The sequence below is a fragment of the Clupea harengus genome, chromosome 24, assembly GCF_900700415.2.
Source record: "Clupea harengus chromosome 24, Ch_v2.0.2, whole genome shotgun sequence".
NCBI classification, from domain to species: Eukaryota; Metazoa; Chordata; class Actinopteri; order Clupeiformes; family Clupeidae; genus Clupea; species Clupea harengus.
The window spans coordinates 478,624-497,559 of record NC_045175.1 but is presented as its reverse complement, the minus strand read 5'-3'; the positions used below and the strand labels follow the sequence as shown (position 1 = coordinate 497,559).

General features: G+C 45.9%; 1 protein-coding gene across 2 annotated transcripts; it reads left to right on the top strand.

The window, feature by feature from the left end:
- Positions 1-229: 229 nt before the first annotated feature.
- LOC105908845 (synaptogyrin-1) lies at positions 230-18,722 on the top strand. Of its 2 annotated transcripts, none has more exons than XM_012837405.3 (4): positions 230-1,018; positions 11,555-11,792; positions 14,285-14,430; positions 16,326-18,722. In XM_012837405.3, exons 1-4 carry the CDS (start codon positions 920-922, stop codon positions 16,560-16,562), a joined length of 720 nt encoding a protein of 239 aa, XP_012692859.2. In that variant the 5' UTR covers positions 230-919; the 3' UTR covers positions 16,563-18,722. The 2 variants fall into 2 exon arrangements, with proteins under 2 accessions (XP_012692859.2, XP_031417985.1); XM_031562125.2 differs by lacking the exon at positions 16,326-18,722 and adding an exon at positions 14,918-15,159.
- The last annotated feature ends 214 nt before the right edge of the window (positions 18,723-18,936 follow it).

Sequence of the window (18,936 nt, the reverse complement as noted above, 5' to 3'; positions counted from 1 at the left end):
GCAGCAATGCCCTCACATACTATAACTGTAAAGTTCAATGCAGCTCATAAAACTCTAATGCTATAACAGTCCTATTTATTTGTATTTATTTAACTCCAATATAATAAAGACTTGTGGAATAACCTTATGAGGCGTTTCCAAATCAATGGTACTGTGGGTTAAGATAAGCCCGTGCCCTAAATGGCATGTATGCAGATGATAAGAAAACCATGTTGGGCTTCAGGCACATACAGGGCACATGAGAAAGACCTCGGGTTAGCCCAGGCACTCTTTCCTTGTGGCGTTGTGAGACATCACGCGTGAAAACATGCTGGTCATGTGAAAGCAATCGTGCTTATTGGACCTCCCCATATAATTCGCCGCTCATCTTACCCGTGACCACCTAAATTCCAGAAGGTTTCTCGTTACTCCCAATTTTGTCCACCTTGTCACCCAAAGCTAGACGAGTCCCTTTTTCATTGCTAATTAGTTGGGGGGGCGCGCGTGAGAGTATTTGTCTAAAGCGCGCCCGACGATTTGACAGCGAGCCTGGCGCGCGAGCACTACGAAATCGCTTTGCCACCGGTTTGGCCGCTTCGACATTTTACAACCTCCTCTTCAACTACCCTCCTGGTCCTTTTCCTCGCATCACGAGAGAGGGCGAGAGAAGACGACGTGCGTAAGGGAAACAGACTGCCTAATCGGAGGCGGTGGTATGACAGATCTTTGCTTTGGGATATCGTAGCCTACATGCCGAGAGAACTGCGAGGCTGAGCAGTGAATAATTGGTTAATTAGCTGTTAGTAGTGTTGTTTGTGTAGGGCTCAAAAACTGATACCAACGAAGATCACGAAGGCACCTTCATAACAAGCTCGCCTGATTGGCCGCGGAGCTATCTCGCACCGATTCCGGGACAGGAGATACACCATACACGCAGAAGATGGAGGGGATGGCATACGGAGCGGGGAAGGCAGGAGGAGCCTTCGACCCCATCACATTCGTCCAGCAGCCTCATACCATTCTCCGAATAGTGTCTTGGGTGAGATGCCGTTTCCTATCAAAGATGTAGCCTAGGCTAGTTTGTCCGGACAAGTGTGTTCCTAACGTAAACATCCTGTGCTGTGGGTGACCTTAAGCTGTAGCCTACATCGTTATTTTGTGTCGGGCTTCATAGTGAAACCTCAGTTTGAATTCATATTGCGCTAAGGTTACAGTATGCTGCTTGCGTTTTCGTATTGTCAACTTGTCAAGCTGGTTAGCATTGTCAGCATTGTCAAGCTGGAACGCTTGCATAGTGACGGCTGTGACTGATGGACGCAGGAAAGTATAGGGTCGATCTAGCTGAAATGTGGAGACCTCCGACAAAATGACGTAGGCCTACTCATACTGAAATTATTGTATCCAACATTGGCTGTATTTATGTTATTCTATCCGTGTTGGACGCTCTGTCCCCGCCCGGGGAATCTGTCACAGAAGTCACCTGGTTAGTCTACCTCAGGCGTGTATGAAGAGGCGCACGACCCGGGCCACGTTTGATTATCAGGGTTTTTTTATGGTTACAGCAAACTGTGAAAGTCTATTGTGGTTGTATGGCGCTGATAGCTCCATCAGACCATGTGTACTGATAGGAGAGGCCATTCCTTTCAAGGAGAACGTTTATGTGCATATAAAAGACATACAAAAACGTATAAAACGCTTTAGCCATGTCCTCATGTTATTCTTTTCCATAGTTACTGATTATTAGTAATGGTTGTTAGTTACTATAGGCTACATAATACAGTTTTGGAAGGATTGGCAGTTCAGAGATGTAGGCTACAGCTGTAGGTCATGTGAGTATATTGACATAACAGGAATTGAATTTGCTGCTACAAGTTTGTAAGTTCATAATGCTAACATCCTCATGAACATTGTCCTTCAATGTAAGATGCCATGAACATGCTCACAATAAAAGTCGGGCCCATCACTTTGATTTTAAACTATTTCAGTAAAAACAGAACACACACATCCGCATTCCATACATAAGTCATGGCAATGTCATTACCGTATTTGAGGTAGTGGGGCACTGAGATGTATGTATGCCCTTGGGTTACTATCACACAACACATGTTTTAAGATGCAGCCTTATTTGAACAGAGACATTGAACAACAAAGACAGGCCAAATCCAGTGCCAAATCTACATACGGAGAGGATCCCACCTGTTGGCCCCAAGGGCTGTTTGTGAGCTCTGCACCGTCTCCATGTTGTGTTCAGAATCACACCTCGCTCCCGGGGGGGGGGGGGGGGGGGGGGGGGCAGGGGGGAAGTGCACGTGACATCACAATGTTTCCATTTACAAACTCCAAGGAACAAGAGGGGAATCAATGCATCATGAGATGGCACACCTTTGTGAGAGATGCCAAACACACACTTGCGTACATATACACATACATAGGCACTTGCATACTCACCTTCTCGTTCTCTTTAGAATGACATTGGTTACTGTAGGACATCTGTCTTCAGGATTTGACTGACGTAACATGTAGGTGTATGAATTCTGTGTAATTACAGTCTGCTTATGGAAACCCAGTAGGGCTTTATGTGGTCACCACAGGAAAGACCTCTGAATCATATGTCATGGCCATGTTGGGAGATGTTGAACACAACACTGCTTTTTGGCACCTGTTCTCTCTTCTGACCTTGTTTGCTCTGGTAAGCAGAGGAGTCTTTTATGGATAGATAGTTAGAGAGAGAGAGAGAGAGAGAAAGAAAGAAATGCATAATTTACATGAGTCATTATCTTTAAGGGTCACACGTGGACCACTATGAGTTTATATTATGTAGGAAAAGAACTTTCTAGGTATGTGAGTGTTGGTTGGGGAAGGGAGAGAGGAGGAGGAGGGCAAGCAGGTTTCATGATCACTCTTTGGCCTGCTTCCATTCCTCCATGTCGGTCTCCATCTCTTTCACTGTAATGAAAGACTTGTGACAGCAAATGAAAAGTGAATACAAGGTGGCTCTTTCTATCGATCTGCTGTCAGCATGTGTGTGTTTGTGTGTGTACATGTTTGTGTGTTTTTCTTTGATGTCTTCATTCACAGTTTACTGTGTGGCTCCTCTTAACAGTGTGTGGCAGGAGGATTGATGGATAGACTAGAGTATTGATTTGCGGGGCAACAGGACAGTCTACAAGTGAAGTCATTTGCTCAAACCCACAATGCTTCTTGCCATTTTCCCTTTTTTTTTTTTGAGAACACAGCATGATTTCCTGTTGACTATGCTCGGTCATAGCCTATTCTACCAGTAGTAGACCAGACCACATAACTGCAGGGTCAGGTGAAAGATTTATTTTTTAGTAAAAGCTGCACAGAATGAACCCCCCCCCCCCCCCCCCCCTCATTAGTCTCACAGTCTGACTCCAAGCACGTGAGCAGACCTGTGGAATGCACTGCTATGGCATGCCTGAAATGTACTGCAGCACTGCACTGTCAGGAGTGTGTGTGCGCGTGTGTGTGTGTGTGTGTGTGTGTGTGTGTGTGTGTGTGTGTGTTTGTGCGCGTGTGTGTGTGCGCACATGTGTGTCCTTTGTAGTGTAGTTGGATGGAGTGTTATGAAAGAGAGGATTCGGGGCCCAAACTGTAAGTGCTGTGATGAGTAAGAGTGGGCCAGGTGGTGCCTTGGCTTCCATGTCACACTAGGCAGACTGTATTTATAAACACATCTCAATGTCTGTTCTCCTCTGTGACTTATGGAGAAGTATAGAGAAGCAATGGGAAAGTACCAAGTCATCGGAATAATTTGCCCGCTTCCAAATCTCACACAAAGTACCAATGAATCTGTTGAGCAAAGAAATAAACTACAAATACTTGGGAATTGTTTTGATTACAGGCTGGTATTTGTTTTTGGTATGTGATGTCCATATATAGATGTGAGGGCCTATTCACCAAGAAAAGGACATTCTAGTCAATGTAGATATGCAGATAAGACATGCAGATATGCCGATAGGGGCATGAAAAACCTCCGCAGCTACAGAATGACAGTGGTATTTCTGTTCCGTTTAAAACAAAGCAGTTTTATCTGTAAAACACAAGTCTCAGTGTTTTACATCTGGAGACTGGTGGAGAAGTCCTGGAAAGTGACAATATGCTAACCCGACTCGAAATGCATGCATCAATTAAAAATGATTGATAAACCATCCCACTTGTGCCCACTAAATAGTATTTCACAGTATTTCCCATAGTATTATGCATATCTGTCTAAGAGATGTGTGTACTATATGATTTCATCATCCCATGAAGTTCAATGAAGTTGAGATGTAATATTCCTAGATACTAGTGTGTGTATTCATTCTGACTAGATCCTGTGCTTAGGGCCCGTTAACCCTATAGGTATATATAGTATCTGCAGCGGCTTGCTACTCAAAAGTCTGAGTGGCCTTCTTTTTTGCAAACTGTAGCCTTTAACACAGTCACTAATGTCAGGCTTATTACTGCAACACACACACACACAGGCACACTTTTCTTTGCTGAACCTCAGTGTGTGTGGGTTGTTGGTTTGCATGAGCCTTCTAACGTGTCTGTGTCTGTTTGTTTTAGTTATCTGTTGATTTGAGTAAAACTGGCCTTTGATGTCCATCACTGCCTCTATGGGAACATTCCCTTTCCTAAGCTCATCCCCTTAAAAAGAGCAACAGCTTAACGCCTGAAATAAAATCAAAACACCATCCCTGGAGATTTCGGGCAAATCCCTTCTTAGTCACCGCCAGTAACAGTATGTGCTGTTCTTACTCTCTGCTGTGGAGACATCTTGTTTTAAGAAGTCAGGTCACTGGCACATCCATTTCATTTAGTGTAGCTCTTTCCTATGGTAGGCCTTTTCGAATGGAAGCCACCTTAAACCCCCTTTCTAAATGCCGTCCACCTTCTATAGGCCTGTCAGCACCAAGATCTCCTCTAATAGCCCCCTGTCCACTCGAGACGTGTTACAATGGCCTGTTCCCCCACTAACATCTTCTTCCCACTGTGGCCTGTCTCGGCGTATCCAGCCCCACTCTGCAGAGGTGGCGGGACACAAATCATTGTGACACCATCGTCAAGACGCTGCCTCTTGCACTCCCCGCCGCGCCATTAGCACAGCCTAGTGGCTGCCATGGCAACGTAGAGTCCCCGGCGACAACAGAAGGAAGGAAGACAAGGAGAGAGAGAACCTGTCTACCAACACTACCTCCAATCAGGTCGTTCAACCCAGAAGTCCTTACAGTTAGCCGTTCCTTCCACTGTCGGATCAGCTTCAGCGACAGACACTTAGAGCCACAATGGCCGCCGTCATGTGCAGGGACACTGATACCCCTCATGTCTCCGACAGCAGACTAAATGGGGTGAGCTGCTAAGAGGCTGTAGCTGGAAACTGTCGCTGCAGTTGTAACTCTGCTAATTGGTGCCCTAATTGTTTTCAGAAGAGCTCTCAGCTGACTCAGGACAGCTGTGGACTGTTACTGCACCATACACACACACACACAAACACACGCACACACACACACACACACACACCTATGCACACATACTTGGTACACCTAGTAACATTCACGCACTCAAACAAGCATACATCTCTGAACAAACTATAACACAAATGAATCACAGTGAGGTAAAATTCACTAAGTAGACACATTTGCATTCACACACACACACACACAAACGCAGACACTTCCACACCAATGCCAAATACTGAAATATAAGCCATATCACTATAAACTCAAACACAGTCACATTCAATCACGCAAACAAGCACACATGCTCATACATGAACAACATGCGACGAGTCACAGTCATGTATGTATAATGTACGCATTGAAACAGACGTGCATACTATGTATGTTATATACTTATTACCACCCACTCGCCTGGCCTCATATTTGCATCCATACACACACACACACACACCCACATACACACACACACACACACACACACACACACACACACATACACACACACACACACATACACACACATTTATGTGTACTCATAAAATGCACACACACATAAATGCAGAAACTGACTCGAATGTCTAAAATGAAATTCCCTTCAATGATGGTCACAGGATCAGGGCCCCACACACTGACCACAATGCCTGCTTTCATGGGGACCTCAGGGGCCAGGGGAGGGGGTGTGTTTGAAAGGAGAGAGAAAAGTGGACTGGAGAAGTTAGCCACCGCACCGGCAGGTGAGCAAGAATGTCCTTGGTTTGAGCAAGAGGAAAGAACAGAAGAACGAGATAAGAGAGAATCAGTCTTGTTCCTGGACCGAACGACATTGTGTACAAATGAAGAAAACGCTTTTTTTTATTTTTCTCCTCTCTCTCTCTCTCTCTCTCACACACACACACTCCTCCTCTCTCTCTCCTTTCCTATCTGGCTCTCCCCCCCCCCCCCCCCCCCCCCCATTTTTTGGCTGCAGAAGAAAATAGATAACACGGTAATTCAATCTAAGTGAGACCATGTGACCATGCGATGAGACCAGTCACTGCACCCCTCTACCCCCCACAAAAACATCTCAGGCCTGAGATGCCTATTTATCTCCCCCAATCAGAGGGCAGGCTTGGCCCAAACCACCGCTGATCTTATTTAGAATCCCGGCCCAGATGCAAAGGCGTGTTTGTGCTCTTTAAGTCAATTTCTAGGACAGGTTTGCGTGTGTGTGAGTGTGTGTGTGTGGGTTGGTTTGTTGGTGTTGTGTGTTACCATGACTATTCCCCTCTTGTCTTGTCTTGTGTTGTGGCAGACATGTGCTCTAATGGTCATCTAATAACGTGATCTGCATCAATATGGTCTCTCTCTCTCACACACACAAACTCTCTCTCACACACACGTACACACACACAAACTCTCTCACACACACACACACACACACACAACCAAGCAAATGAAACAAGCACGTCTTGTACACAGATCCTGACAACCCATGTCTGAAACCGTTAACCTGAACCCAGGTTCAGGCCTTTCCAAAAATCTCAGATTGTCACCGGGTTGTCTCGGATGTCATGCTAATGTATTGTGCAGCGTTAGCGTCGTGCTAATGTATTGTGCAGCGTTAGCATAGTCCAAACCATGAAAAGAGCCACAGACCTTTCCTCTTCGACCAAACGTGTCTCCGTGCATGCATTCATCCTGTCGCATTCTCCTGGTGGCAGCCAAGCAAAGATGTGTCAGATGGCAAGGGAGGGATGATTCATCGTCGCCCCAGACACTCCTCTGGTGTCCGCTCGTGGTGAAGTGTGCACAACTTTGACTGCTATGACATCTCACTCTTGATAGCAGGTTCCACAACTCATTCTGGAGCTAATGTTAGCTAATGCTAATGTGGAGATTGGCTGAGTTAGTGTTTTGAGTTCATACACTTGATGGGTATGGTCAGTGAAGCTATGTCCAGCTATTGGCAAACTTTGGTCCGTGTCACGAATGAAAGGAAACAGCCTCAGTCATGGTGGATCATGGCTGAAGTGACTTTTTTTTTTCTTTTCATACAGCCAGAAGTCTCTGTCGGCCTCCCAGACAGAATGTACCAAGCGGTCGTGAAATGTGCCGACACGGCTGTGGCGAATTCACCACAGGGACACAAAGAGCCAATCAAATTGCGATTGAGAGACTCAATGAGGCTCAGAGGAGCGGTGAAAGGCACAGGAGTCTCCCGGGTCAGCTGACAAACCTGCACCTGCCGTGTGCCAATGTCACGCCCTGGACCATCGAGCCCTTCCGGCGTCCGTGTTGAAACTGTGTGCTGGGCTTAGCCAGAGAGTCCCACCGAGGAGCCTGAGGTGTTCCTCGTTCCCCTCCCAAATTGTGTGACCTTCGGTCCAGTGTAGTGTGCACTTAGTGGTTTGAGAGAGGAGCTGTGAAGATTTCAAATTCAAGGAAAGACGTAATTCTAGTCACAATCTACATGCATTTTAAAAACTATGGCAACTTTACTTGGTTTGTTCTCACTCTGTCACTTTTGTTTCATCTGTTAGCGTCACAGTCAGTGTCTCCCGTTGCATTACATAACTAAAAAAGAGTAAGGGGTTTTCGCATGGGATGCTTGAAGTCATAATCAATTCAATTCAATTCAATTAAATTTTATTTATATAGCGCCATAACAATACAATTGTCTCTAGGCGCTTTACAGAGCCCAGAGCCTGAACCCCCTTAGTGCAAGCACATTGGCAACACGGGCAAGAAAAAACTCCCTGTTAGTCAGGAAGGAACCTTAAGCAGAACCACGGCACATAAGGGGGAACCCATCTGCTTGAGGTCGGCCGGGTGGAGATAGGAAGGGGGGATGGGGGGAGGGTTGTGTGGCAGAAGGGGATGGGAAACAACAGGTGTTGTACATATCCTGCATTTGGTAGGTGTACATAATATATATACAGACATCCGGTGGTAAATACATGATACAAACAAGACCAGTTTAGTGGGTATACACTGTGCTCAAAGGTTTACTGTTACAGGGGTAAGGGGAGTAGGAACAGAGAAACATGTTGATGGTGGCAATATTATATATTGTATATAAATGCTAGCATAGGGTATGAGGTAGAGTAAGTGTACGGCAGTGCGGTGGCGGTGGGTGCAATTGGCAGAGGGTTTCTACGGGTAGACCGGGTGGAGAGATTACAGCAGCGTCCCATAGCGAAGATAGTCTGGATTAGGAGAAAAAGAACAGAGTGAGTGGGTAGAGTTTGGCTGTCCATATGCGTAGTTGAGGAGTAGTGGGGGTGAGGGGCAATGTTTCCACTTCCATCAGCAATTGGAACATGCTACAAGGGAGAGAGAACATTTTTGTTAGTAGACATTTATTTCAGAACCAGATAAGGAGATACCTTTGGGTAGTAGATTTACAGTAGGCAGTAAGTCCACAAATGGGTTTCTGATGTTCTTAATTGTCCCTTAAGGGTTGGCCTAGATTCTAGGTGTATGTTTTATTTTTTTGACCTTTAAGTACACCTTTCTAAAGTGCCCTCAATGTAGGTTTTGGTTTAATTTTGTCTCACACTAGCATCTGTTTACCTATCTACCTATCAAGTGGCCCTATGGAAAAGCATCACAGGAGTGAGGGATGAGAGGCGCGCCACCAAAATGGGCAGGGTAACCTCCATGCCGGGATTGGCCTTGTTGTCTCTCGCCCCTGCTCAGCCCCTAGGCTTAGTTGACGCAGTTACTTATGGCTATAGGATGCACTGAAGAGGAATGTCTTTAGTCTCGATTTGAATATCGGTAGGGTGTCTGCATCTCGAATGGAGGCAGCTAGATTGTTCCAGAGGAGGGGGGCTCGGTAGCTAAAGGTAATCAAAGTGCGGATTGGTCTGTCCCCTTCCTATATTTTAGTGGTGGTGAGTCATTTCATTTTCTAACACTGTTGTGTTCTAGGCAAGTGATGTGCTGAACTGATTATGCATCATTTCCTGTCGGGGCGGTGGGATGGAATCTTAGCTCACACCACAGTTGAAGAATGGACTAGGGAGACGGAGTCCGAGTTAGTGCTTACAGTTTATTTCCGGCGTACACCAGGAAGGCTCTGCCGCTCATAATGGCCATGTGGATGCTAATAAACCTGGCCTTAGACATTCGGTGGAGTTGCACACAAAAGGGAGGTGGAAACATGTGTGTCGTGATCTAAAATAGTGTGTGTAATATAAAGCACTTCAGTTCACAGGAGACACAAACAGGAAAGATGGCAGTATTCGGTTTGATCAAGTCACTGATGAATTCAGTCATTTTGTAGTTGCTAAGGGGAAATGACTTCTGACACACATGCACACACAAAGACACACACACACTCTCACAGAAACACATAGTGACACACACACACACACACACTCTTACGCACTCATGCACGGCTGCTGTAAATGGAGGCTGATCCTTTATTTCTCTGCGGTCCTCCACAATGATGCGGCAAGAGAGCGAGAACCAGAGCGACTATAAATAGACCTCCCTCTTTGCCCCCTCCTCTCCTCCTCTCCATCTCTCTATCCCTCCATCCTCCCCGTTCTTTCACTGAGGGCCTAATGAGTGTGTGTGTGAGAGGCAGAGGAGCGGGCAATGACCAAGCCAGATAGGACGGTACCCAGGGCTTTCACTCTGACGGAGGCTGGAGAGAAATCACAGAGAGAGAGAGAGAGAAAGAGAGAGGGAGATGGAGAGAGAGAGAGGGAGAGAGAGAGAGAAAGGGAGCAAAAGGGAGGGTTCAGAGAGAGAGAGAAAGAGAGAGGGAGAGGGAGAGAGAGGGAGGGAGAGAGAGATAGGGAGCAAAAGGGAGGGTTCAGAGAGAGAGAGAGAGAAAGAGAGAGGGAGATGGAGAGAGAGAGAGGGAGAGAGAGAGAGAAAGGGAGCAAAAGGGAGGGTTCAGAGAGAGAGAGATGGAGAGAGAGAGGGAGAGGGAGGGAGAGAGAGATAGGGAGCAAAAGGGAGGGTTCAGAGAGAGATGGTCAGATAAAAAAGGGATCGTGACAAGATGATGAAGGAGATTGGAATGAGGGCACAAAGCTACATGCAGTATATATATTAAAAAATGTCAAGACCTTTCCCACCTCAATTTGGAACAATGCGCACATGTAAAGTGCACCTGTTGGTTGGTCAGTGGGACAGACTTGAGCGAGTTCCCACTCACTGTCCACAGGGCTTGCAAGCTGATGCTCCATTTGTCAATCAGTGGCCTCGGGGGAGTCAATTGAAAGCTCACAGTCACAACGGGACAGCTGTGTAAACCCACTAGAACCCCCCCCCCCCCCCCCCCCGTACCTCTGCACACTGTGAGTACATCCTACCCACAGAGAGTGGGAGAAACAGACATGTGGGGAGGACAAAACATACAGCGTTGTTTACCAACAGATGCCTGGAGGGCAAGACAACAAACAGACACACACAAGCAAATCCGCAAACAGAGACACACACACACACACACACACACACACACACATAAACTGGCACATTCTGTGATGTAGGGGGTTTCCTCAGGCAAATCTTAAAATGAAAATCCATCTCCTTGGAGATTTTGAGGTTTTGGCAGCAGCTCTTCCTGCGATAGACTGCTATGTACTCAAATTTTGACAAGGCCTATTTGAAATGTTGGGAACTTGAGATTTTACGGAGCCAAAAATAAATTTTGCTAAGCCATATCTAACACAAGGATGTTTGCCTGTGGATATTTTAAAAAGAGTTATCATATGAAGGTGCTAGTGAGGATTCTCTGTACAGCAGAAGCTGTTTTTGTTCTTGCGGAAAAGATAAAGGAAGAGGAAGTTGAACTGTGAGCTGTTACCTAACTGACGTTTTCATCCGTTTGTGGTCAATCTGTCAACTCATGCACTGGGGCTAGTGGGACATTGCTGCATTGAAAATATAACCGGTTGAATGGTATTTTCATATACGTAACTTGTAACTAAAATAGTATTTGGCTTTCTTTCTTTCTTTCTTTTTCTTTTTGTTAGCTCTTTATAATGTATTCTCTGAAACTCCTTGAACCCTTGAAACAGTGCAAGAACCCACAAGTACTTCCTCACATAATTGTCTCTTCTTCTGTTTCTCTCTTCCATTATTCACCCCTTTTCTCCTTTCACCCCCCCCAGCTTTTCGCCATCGTCATCTTCGGCAGCATCGCCAACGAGGGCTATGTGAACCGGCCCGACGAGGCGGAGGAGTACTGCATCTTCAACCGCAACCAGAACGCCTGCAACTACGCGGTGGGCATGGGCACGATGGCCTTCCTCTGTTGCCTGGGTTTCCTGGCCCTCGACGTCTACTTCCCCCAGATCAGCAGCGTCAAGGACCGCAAGAAGGCTGTGCTGGCTGATGTCGGCGTCTCCGGTACGACTGTCTTGGCAAAAAAGAGGCATTAGGCATAAATTGCACAAAGCTGTTGGAGTTTCTATCTTACACTACCGTTTTGATGGATGGAGATTGATCTAAATAGGGCCATTTATGTTTTGTGTACACTACATCTAAATAGGTGTTTTTATGTTCGGTACACTTCGTCTCAACCTCCATACATAGACTACATGTTCCTGTACTACAAAGTAAATTAAAACCTTAAGTGCACCATCTGTGGCCTCAAAACTTAGTTTAGTTGTAATCTCAATGGCCTGGTCTGTCTGCCAGGCTCACGTGGGGATCCTTTGCTGAGACGGTCGGTGCTCTGGTGGCTGTCAGCGCCCTCTGTCAGCACGCATGAGGCTCACACAGCATGGCTGTGGTGGCCTGTCGATGCGTTCTGTTTACTCTTCTCCCGTGCAGCTGACACGCATCACCATGCACAGCTGGGAGCTGTCAGGATGCATCTTTGCAGACAATAGGTGCATGCCCTTCTACTCGTCGACAATAGACCCAAAGAGATCTAAAAGAGTCCAGGAGTTCGTGTCACACTAGACACATTCAATATTTTAGTTTTTGTTTCTATTTTTGCATTTGCAGTTATTCCTTTCAGTGACTCCCTTCTACTCAAACCAGACCCAAAGAGACCTAGGAGTCTAGGGGAGTCTAGGAGTTAGTGTCTACTGTCTGACAGTGAGCGATGAAAACCCCAGTGCATATGGATGGCACCAACCCCCCACACTGCCTTCAGCTGAATGATATACTCTACACTGGTGCCTGTTTAAACACAGACTCCAACTCTGTTTGTATCTGCCATTCTGATTTGGGGCCAGTTGTTGCGCATCGTTGTCTGGTAACGTTTCCCTTTTCCGACCGGCCAATTAAGAATAAGGGATGATAGCTGCACAGTGTAGCTGAGCCCCGTGAAACAATAGAGCCTTTGCCCTCCGTGCAGGGAGCACAATGGAGGCGTGTTAGCGCGGTGCTGACAGAGGCGCGGGCGAGGGTGAGGGCGCGGGTGAGGAGGCCGTGAGCCAATCATCAGCTGACTCTGGAGGGGGCTCAGATCTGGGGCCTGCTGCTGTCAGGGCCTGCACTGTGGGCAGCGAATGAAAGAGCCCGATCACACATTGCCTCACTCGCAGACATAGGCGCATACACACACACACACACACACACACACACACACACACACACACTCACACACACTCACACACACTCACACACACACACACACACACACACACACACACACACACACACACACACATATATATACAACCCCCCCACCACCACCACACACACACACACATACATACAAACCCCCCCCCCGGCCCCCCCCCCACACACACACACACACACACACACACACACACACACACACACACACACACACACTCACAGACAGACTCTCTCATACACATAAACAACCCAGAGGAAGTGTCTCCGAACCCTGTTGGCACTGAAACAACAGACAATGTGAGTCTGAGCCTGCACTAAAGGCCACATTCAGACAGAACTAGCTGCTAATGCAATTAGGATTGATTCTGTTTTCACGCAGAGCACTGAGGACATTTCATTCCTCGAGTCATTGTGCCTCCCCAACGCCTCCGCGGCCAACCCCAAGCACACAGGCTCCTTGTGATCGGCACAACTTCCTGGATGTCCCTTGTGCCAATTCTACCAGAAAGACTCAGGAAACACAAATACATTTGACAATTTAATTCACAAAGGTGGATATAATCATGATTTCAAAAATGAGGCTGTGATTAACAAAGCTAAAACTAGTCTTTAGCCTATATGAAGTTGACCATGTCTACTCTAAACATGTGTGCACTGGAACACTTTGGAGGCTATGAGAGTCCTTGGTCTACTTTAGCCTGTGTGTACCAATCACATTTATTAGCAGAGCTGAGCTAAGCTACCCTATCTGTTGCACACAGAAACGCAAGGTTTGTTCATTGTTTAGGACTATGTGGTGCATTACTAACACCACTAGCAAATGTGTTGCGCGTTAAAAACGTGAATCTCCTAAACCTCCTCAGATGGTAGTAGTTCATTAAGTTGTGGCTCCGTATCACACTGTGTGTCATTATCCATGGAATTAAAAAACTCTCTCCGCCGTTTTCACACCCACGTGTGGACATCTCCTCCGATGGATTTCCGCACGGTCGTGCAAACTCAGCTGCTGCTGCTGCTGCTGGGCAAACAACAGTACTTACTTAAATGGGCCACTGTGGCGCAATCACACAATGAGTGACACAGAAAAAGGTGTTTGTCCACCTTTCCCTTCTCTCTGAAATGGTAGATGTGATTTTCAGGTCAACTGCAGTGCAATGTCTCTCCCATATTTTCTCTCCTGGTCTGACCCCCCCCCCCCTCTCTCTTTCTCTTTCTCTCTCTCTTTCTCTCTCTCTCTCTTTCTCTCTCTCTCTCTTCCTCCCCCCCCCTCTCTCTCTCTCTCTCTGTCTCTCTCTCTCTCTCTGCAGCCTTCTGGGCCTTCATGTGGTTCGTGGGCTTCTGTCTGCTGGCCAACCAGTGGCAGGTGTCCAAGCACGAGGACAACCCCCTCAGGGAGGGAGGGGACGCGGCGCGGGCCGCCATCACCTTCTCCTTCTTCTCCATCTTCACCTGGGTACACACGTCCTCCCCTCGACTCTACTCTTCTGTCGTTCACGCCATCTCCTCCTTCTTTCTTTCCCTTCAGCCTCTTCTCTTCTTCTCTCACGCTACACGTACAGTCCCGTGTTAAAAGTCTACAGTACAAGCACTGCGCTTGCACTGGGTGGGTTTGCCGATCTGTGGCAAACGGGCATGCAATGCTTTCATCCCAGTTATGAAAGCCAGATTTCTTGCCTGATCGAAAACACCCACAGTCCTCTCACGGGTCCGCTCTTTGTGTCAGTGCAATCACTTAATTTGCCAGATGAGTTGCTGGTGGTATTGTTAGTATTGGTAAAGTGTTGGCTGTTTATTGGCCAACCATTTAAAAAAAAAAAAAAAAAATTATGCCATAAAAACAAACAGTCAGTAGAGAGGCGAAAGCCACGCTGAACCCAGAGGCTGTGTTGGCTGGGTGGTGCTGATCTGTGTGTTCCCTTCCTGGTGTGTGGGTTCCCTAGGGTGGCCTGATGCTTATGGCCCTGGAGAAGCTGAGGACCGTGTCGTTTGAAGAAGAGTACAACAAGCTGTTTACCCCCCAGCCTCCTCCCCCCATCATATAACCACCTCCCTTTCTCCCCCTACTGCTTCTCTAGATCTGTCTCTTCTTCTAACCAGTTCACTTGTGCTCTTGGACAAACACACACCTACACAAACACACACACACACACACACACATGTACACAAACACACACACACACACATGTACACAAACACACACACACACACACACACACATGTACACAAACACACACACACAAACACACACACACACACACACACACACACACATGTACACAAACACACACAAACACACACACACACACATGTACACAAACACACACACACACACACACTCAGACAGACAGATTTACAGACACACACACACACAGACAGACAGACAGACAGACAGACAGACACACAGAGAAATACAGGACTCATCTGTTCTATCTCTCTGCCGCTGACAGCTTTGCAATCTGATTTCACGAGTGACCAAATAAGTATGAAAACTCTTACAGGTTCTACTGATGTTTTACACAAAGTGTTAATTTCAGGTGAACAGGATTCTGGGAAAGTTTACACAATTGTGCTACGAAAATGTCAAAATGACTGGTTCAAAGGTCACAGGTCAAAATGACTGAATTGTATAGTACTAATGTACTAGTGTACAATGTACAGTGTTCTAATGAAGTGGGAGACAGACAAAGATTAATGTAGCCAAAGACAAATGTGGATGAGTGTGTCTGTGTGTGTCTGTGTGTGTCTGTGTGTGTCTGTGTGTGTCTGTGTGTGTGCGTTGGCATGTCAGCCAGGTATATTGCACCAATGCAAGAGTTTGGTACAGTTTCGGCTTTGTAATGTGTGGAAATGTAAATGTAGACATGGTCACTGATTACTCCAAGTCCAAGTCATATCTATAGTCTCCTTCATAAAGTTTGAGTTTATACAACAGCATACTGCTTTCATTTGAGAGCCTTTATGTGCAATACCTATTTCAGTATTAATGTGAAACAACCAAAGAACAGATGAAACTACCTATGCTGCTTTAGCCAGCTAATTTAACCTGCTTCAGTTTCCTGCTAACTAACGTCTTATGTCTGTGTCCCATCCTCACCTCCATTCCCCTCTTTCATTTTTCATTTTTTTTTCTCCTTTATAACATATCTTCTTCTCCGTGACCTTCACTCCTCCTCCTCTGCTCCCTCCATCATTCTGTCCTTTATTGACTCTTTATTGCCGTTCTGTCCATCATACCACCACCTGTCCACCACTGTGCTCTCTTCCCTCTCTCCATCCATTTATCTCCTTCTGCTCCCTCCCTCCTCCTCCTCCTCTTCCTCTTCCTCCTCTCCATGGTCGGCCATGAAGGCGGCTCTGTCCTTCCTGGCCTACAAGCGCTATCTCCTGGGCGCCGACTCCGCACTCTTCTCCACCGAGTACACCGACCCCAGCCAGGACGTGGCCGCCGCCCCCTACAGCGCTTTCTCCGCCGGCGACGGCGACCTGGGCAGTCCCGGCGGCGGCGGTGGCTCTGGCTCCTACCAGCAGACCAACGCCACCGACGCCTTTGACGGCTCGGCGGGCTACCAACGCCAGGACTACTGATTCTCCGGCCCAGGGTGTGTTGGTGATGGTTTGATTAATTGAATGGTTTTTGCTATGAGCTGATCCAATCACTTGACATATCCTCATTAGCAATTCACCTAACCCAATCAAAATCCAATGTAGAGTAATCGGACCCGTATGAGCTCATTAAAATTGTGTGAAATCATGGCACCAGTCTAGGTAGTTTTAAGGATGCCTGTGCCATCAGATGTGGCCACAGCAACTTGCCCTCAGCCCTGAGAAACACCTGTGCTTGGGTTACATCCTGCTGAAGCGGAGTCAGGGACGGAACTGGTCATATTACTCACACACACACACACACACACACACACACACACACACCCACACACACACACACACACACAATGAGACCACAATGTTATAATTTCAAGCTCATGCTATGGCTTCCATTTGTGTGTGTGTGTGTGTGTGTGGGAGAGGGTCATATGTGTGAGTGTGAAAGTGTTCTGCTGTGTGTGTGTGTGTAGTCTCAGTGTAATTGTGGACCCTTTGATTTTTTGCCTTTAGCTCACAATCCCCTGTCTGCCCAGTCTTACAGCACAGGCCAGAAGACACCCACGGCCTGACCCATGCAAACCCTAAGTTCTAACATAGATGAGTAAGCCAAAACACGTTTAATATTAGCTACAGGACTGCCATGTTTGGGAGGTAGTGAGTTTGTTTGTTTATGATGTGGAGCATCATATGAATACCCAGATATCTTTGCATAGTTGTGCATTCACTTCAACAAGAAGAAGATTTAGAAGATTTGTCATGAAGTGTCATGATATGCATGTGGTTGATATTTCTTCCCATTCCACATCTGATTGTCAGCAGAATTAAGGTGGCTTAACATCACTGCATTGTATCTGTTACTCTAAGCACCGTCATGTATGTGTGTGCAGACGTCTGAACATATCTGTATATCAAAGTGTGTGTGTGTGTCTGGGTTTGTTAGGATGACCTGACTGCCAAATGCTTCTCACCACCACAGGCCTTGAGTGCTGACTGCCAATCGTCCAACTACCACACACCCAACCTAGGCTAGGCCTTCAGCGATGGGACTCTAACTGTCTTTTGGGAGTCTTTTATCAAATAATTACCATCCCAGCACACCCCAAACCGGTGCTTGAGACAGAAAAGCTAAAATGCTAGTAAAGGATTCTTGCCATTAGCAATGTATTTTTGAAAAAATAAATAAAAACAATTCTGTAAATAGCTATGTAGGTGACATTAAACACTCACACACAACTGCCTCCTACATCCTAATACATTTCAAATGAACAATTATTTTTAAAACTAGTTTTATTTTCCTTCATCTGTTCACCAAACGATCTCAAAGTCAGATGTGTGTCTTAGATAGCTTGAGCAATGCGACTGTGATTTGCCTCGGCTACGGTCCCGTGATGAACTGAAAGCGAACTTTCTCACTTCTCCGTTGTTCAGCGCGTCTGTGTGATTCAACAGTGTATGTACATACATATAAATACATGCTGTTTACACAGATTCTGAATTGTATGTATATGAAGTCAACTCCAAAATGATTGGGATTGGGGATAAAAAATGAGAAAAAGGTAATTAAGGACTAATTTACAAGAGAAGAAAATGTAATTCTGCATGTTTGCAAGATGAATGTTTGCTACATAGGTCATGAATGCTCAACATTAAGTAATAGAGCTCTATGTTAGTGGACTATTTGAAATTGCAATGGAGTAAAAAAAAAAAAGATTAACCAGTAGGTGTCACTAAATGTCGATTTGTATACTAGATTATTTCTGCAATTCAAACAATAAGAATTTGTTAACACAATAAATTCTCTTTTGAGACTCATGGATTAAGCCAATCATTCAGGAGATGACTGCATATGTGAGGCTGTAACTATCTGTCTGAGTACTGGGAAGAAAATGGAAACGTTTTTGGGGCATTATAGTTAATAGTTCTGTACAAACATGTCTTACTCCGTATGGTGCGCATTGTGTTGACTATCCTACCCCACAGTCTTTCCCCTTGACTCGGGCGGTTAGTGTTGTTTTTTTGGAATAATTATAAAACGTATAATATTGCTATACAAACGTGTCCAATAAACAACTGTATTTAGACAAGTGTAAGATTGTGTGTTTCCATGTGTGAAAATAAAATAAAAAACAAATAAAACAAAAACAACCTACCTCTGAACTTCTTGCATATTTATCCCGCAGGACTGAAATGTGACCAAGAAAAACAAAGAAATGTTCTAAATATTATCAATACTAACCAATTGCATTTATTAATAAGGATGATTTTATAGAAGACAAGCTCTCATGTCCCTTGTTCAGATGTTGCTATTTCTGTTCTTCAGGCCACTATACTGCTGGCTATTTAGTAAAACAGGGTT

Excerpts from the sequence above, each read along its gene's own strand:
- LOC105908845 (XM_012837405.3), top strand. The coding sequence starts at position 920 with ATGGAGGGGATGGCATACGGAGCGGGGAAGGCAGGAGGAGCCTTCGAC. Across the intron at positions 1,019-11,554 it reads TTCTCCGAATAGTGTCTTGG|CTTTTCGCCATCGTCATCTT; the intron begins GTGAGATGCCGT and ends CACCCCCCCCAG. Across the intron at positions 11,793-14,284 it reads GGCTGATGTCGGCGTCTCCG|CCTTCTGGGCCTTCATGTGG; the intron begins GTACGACTGTCT and ends CTCTCTCTGCAG.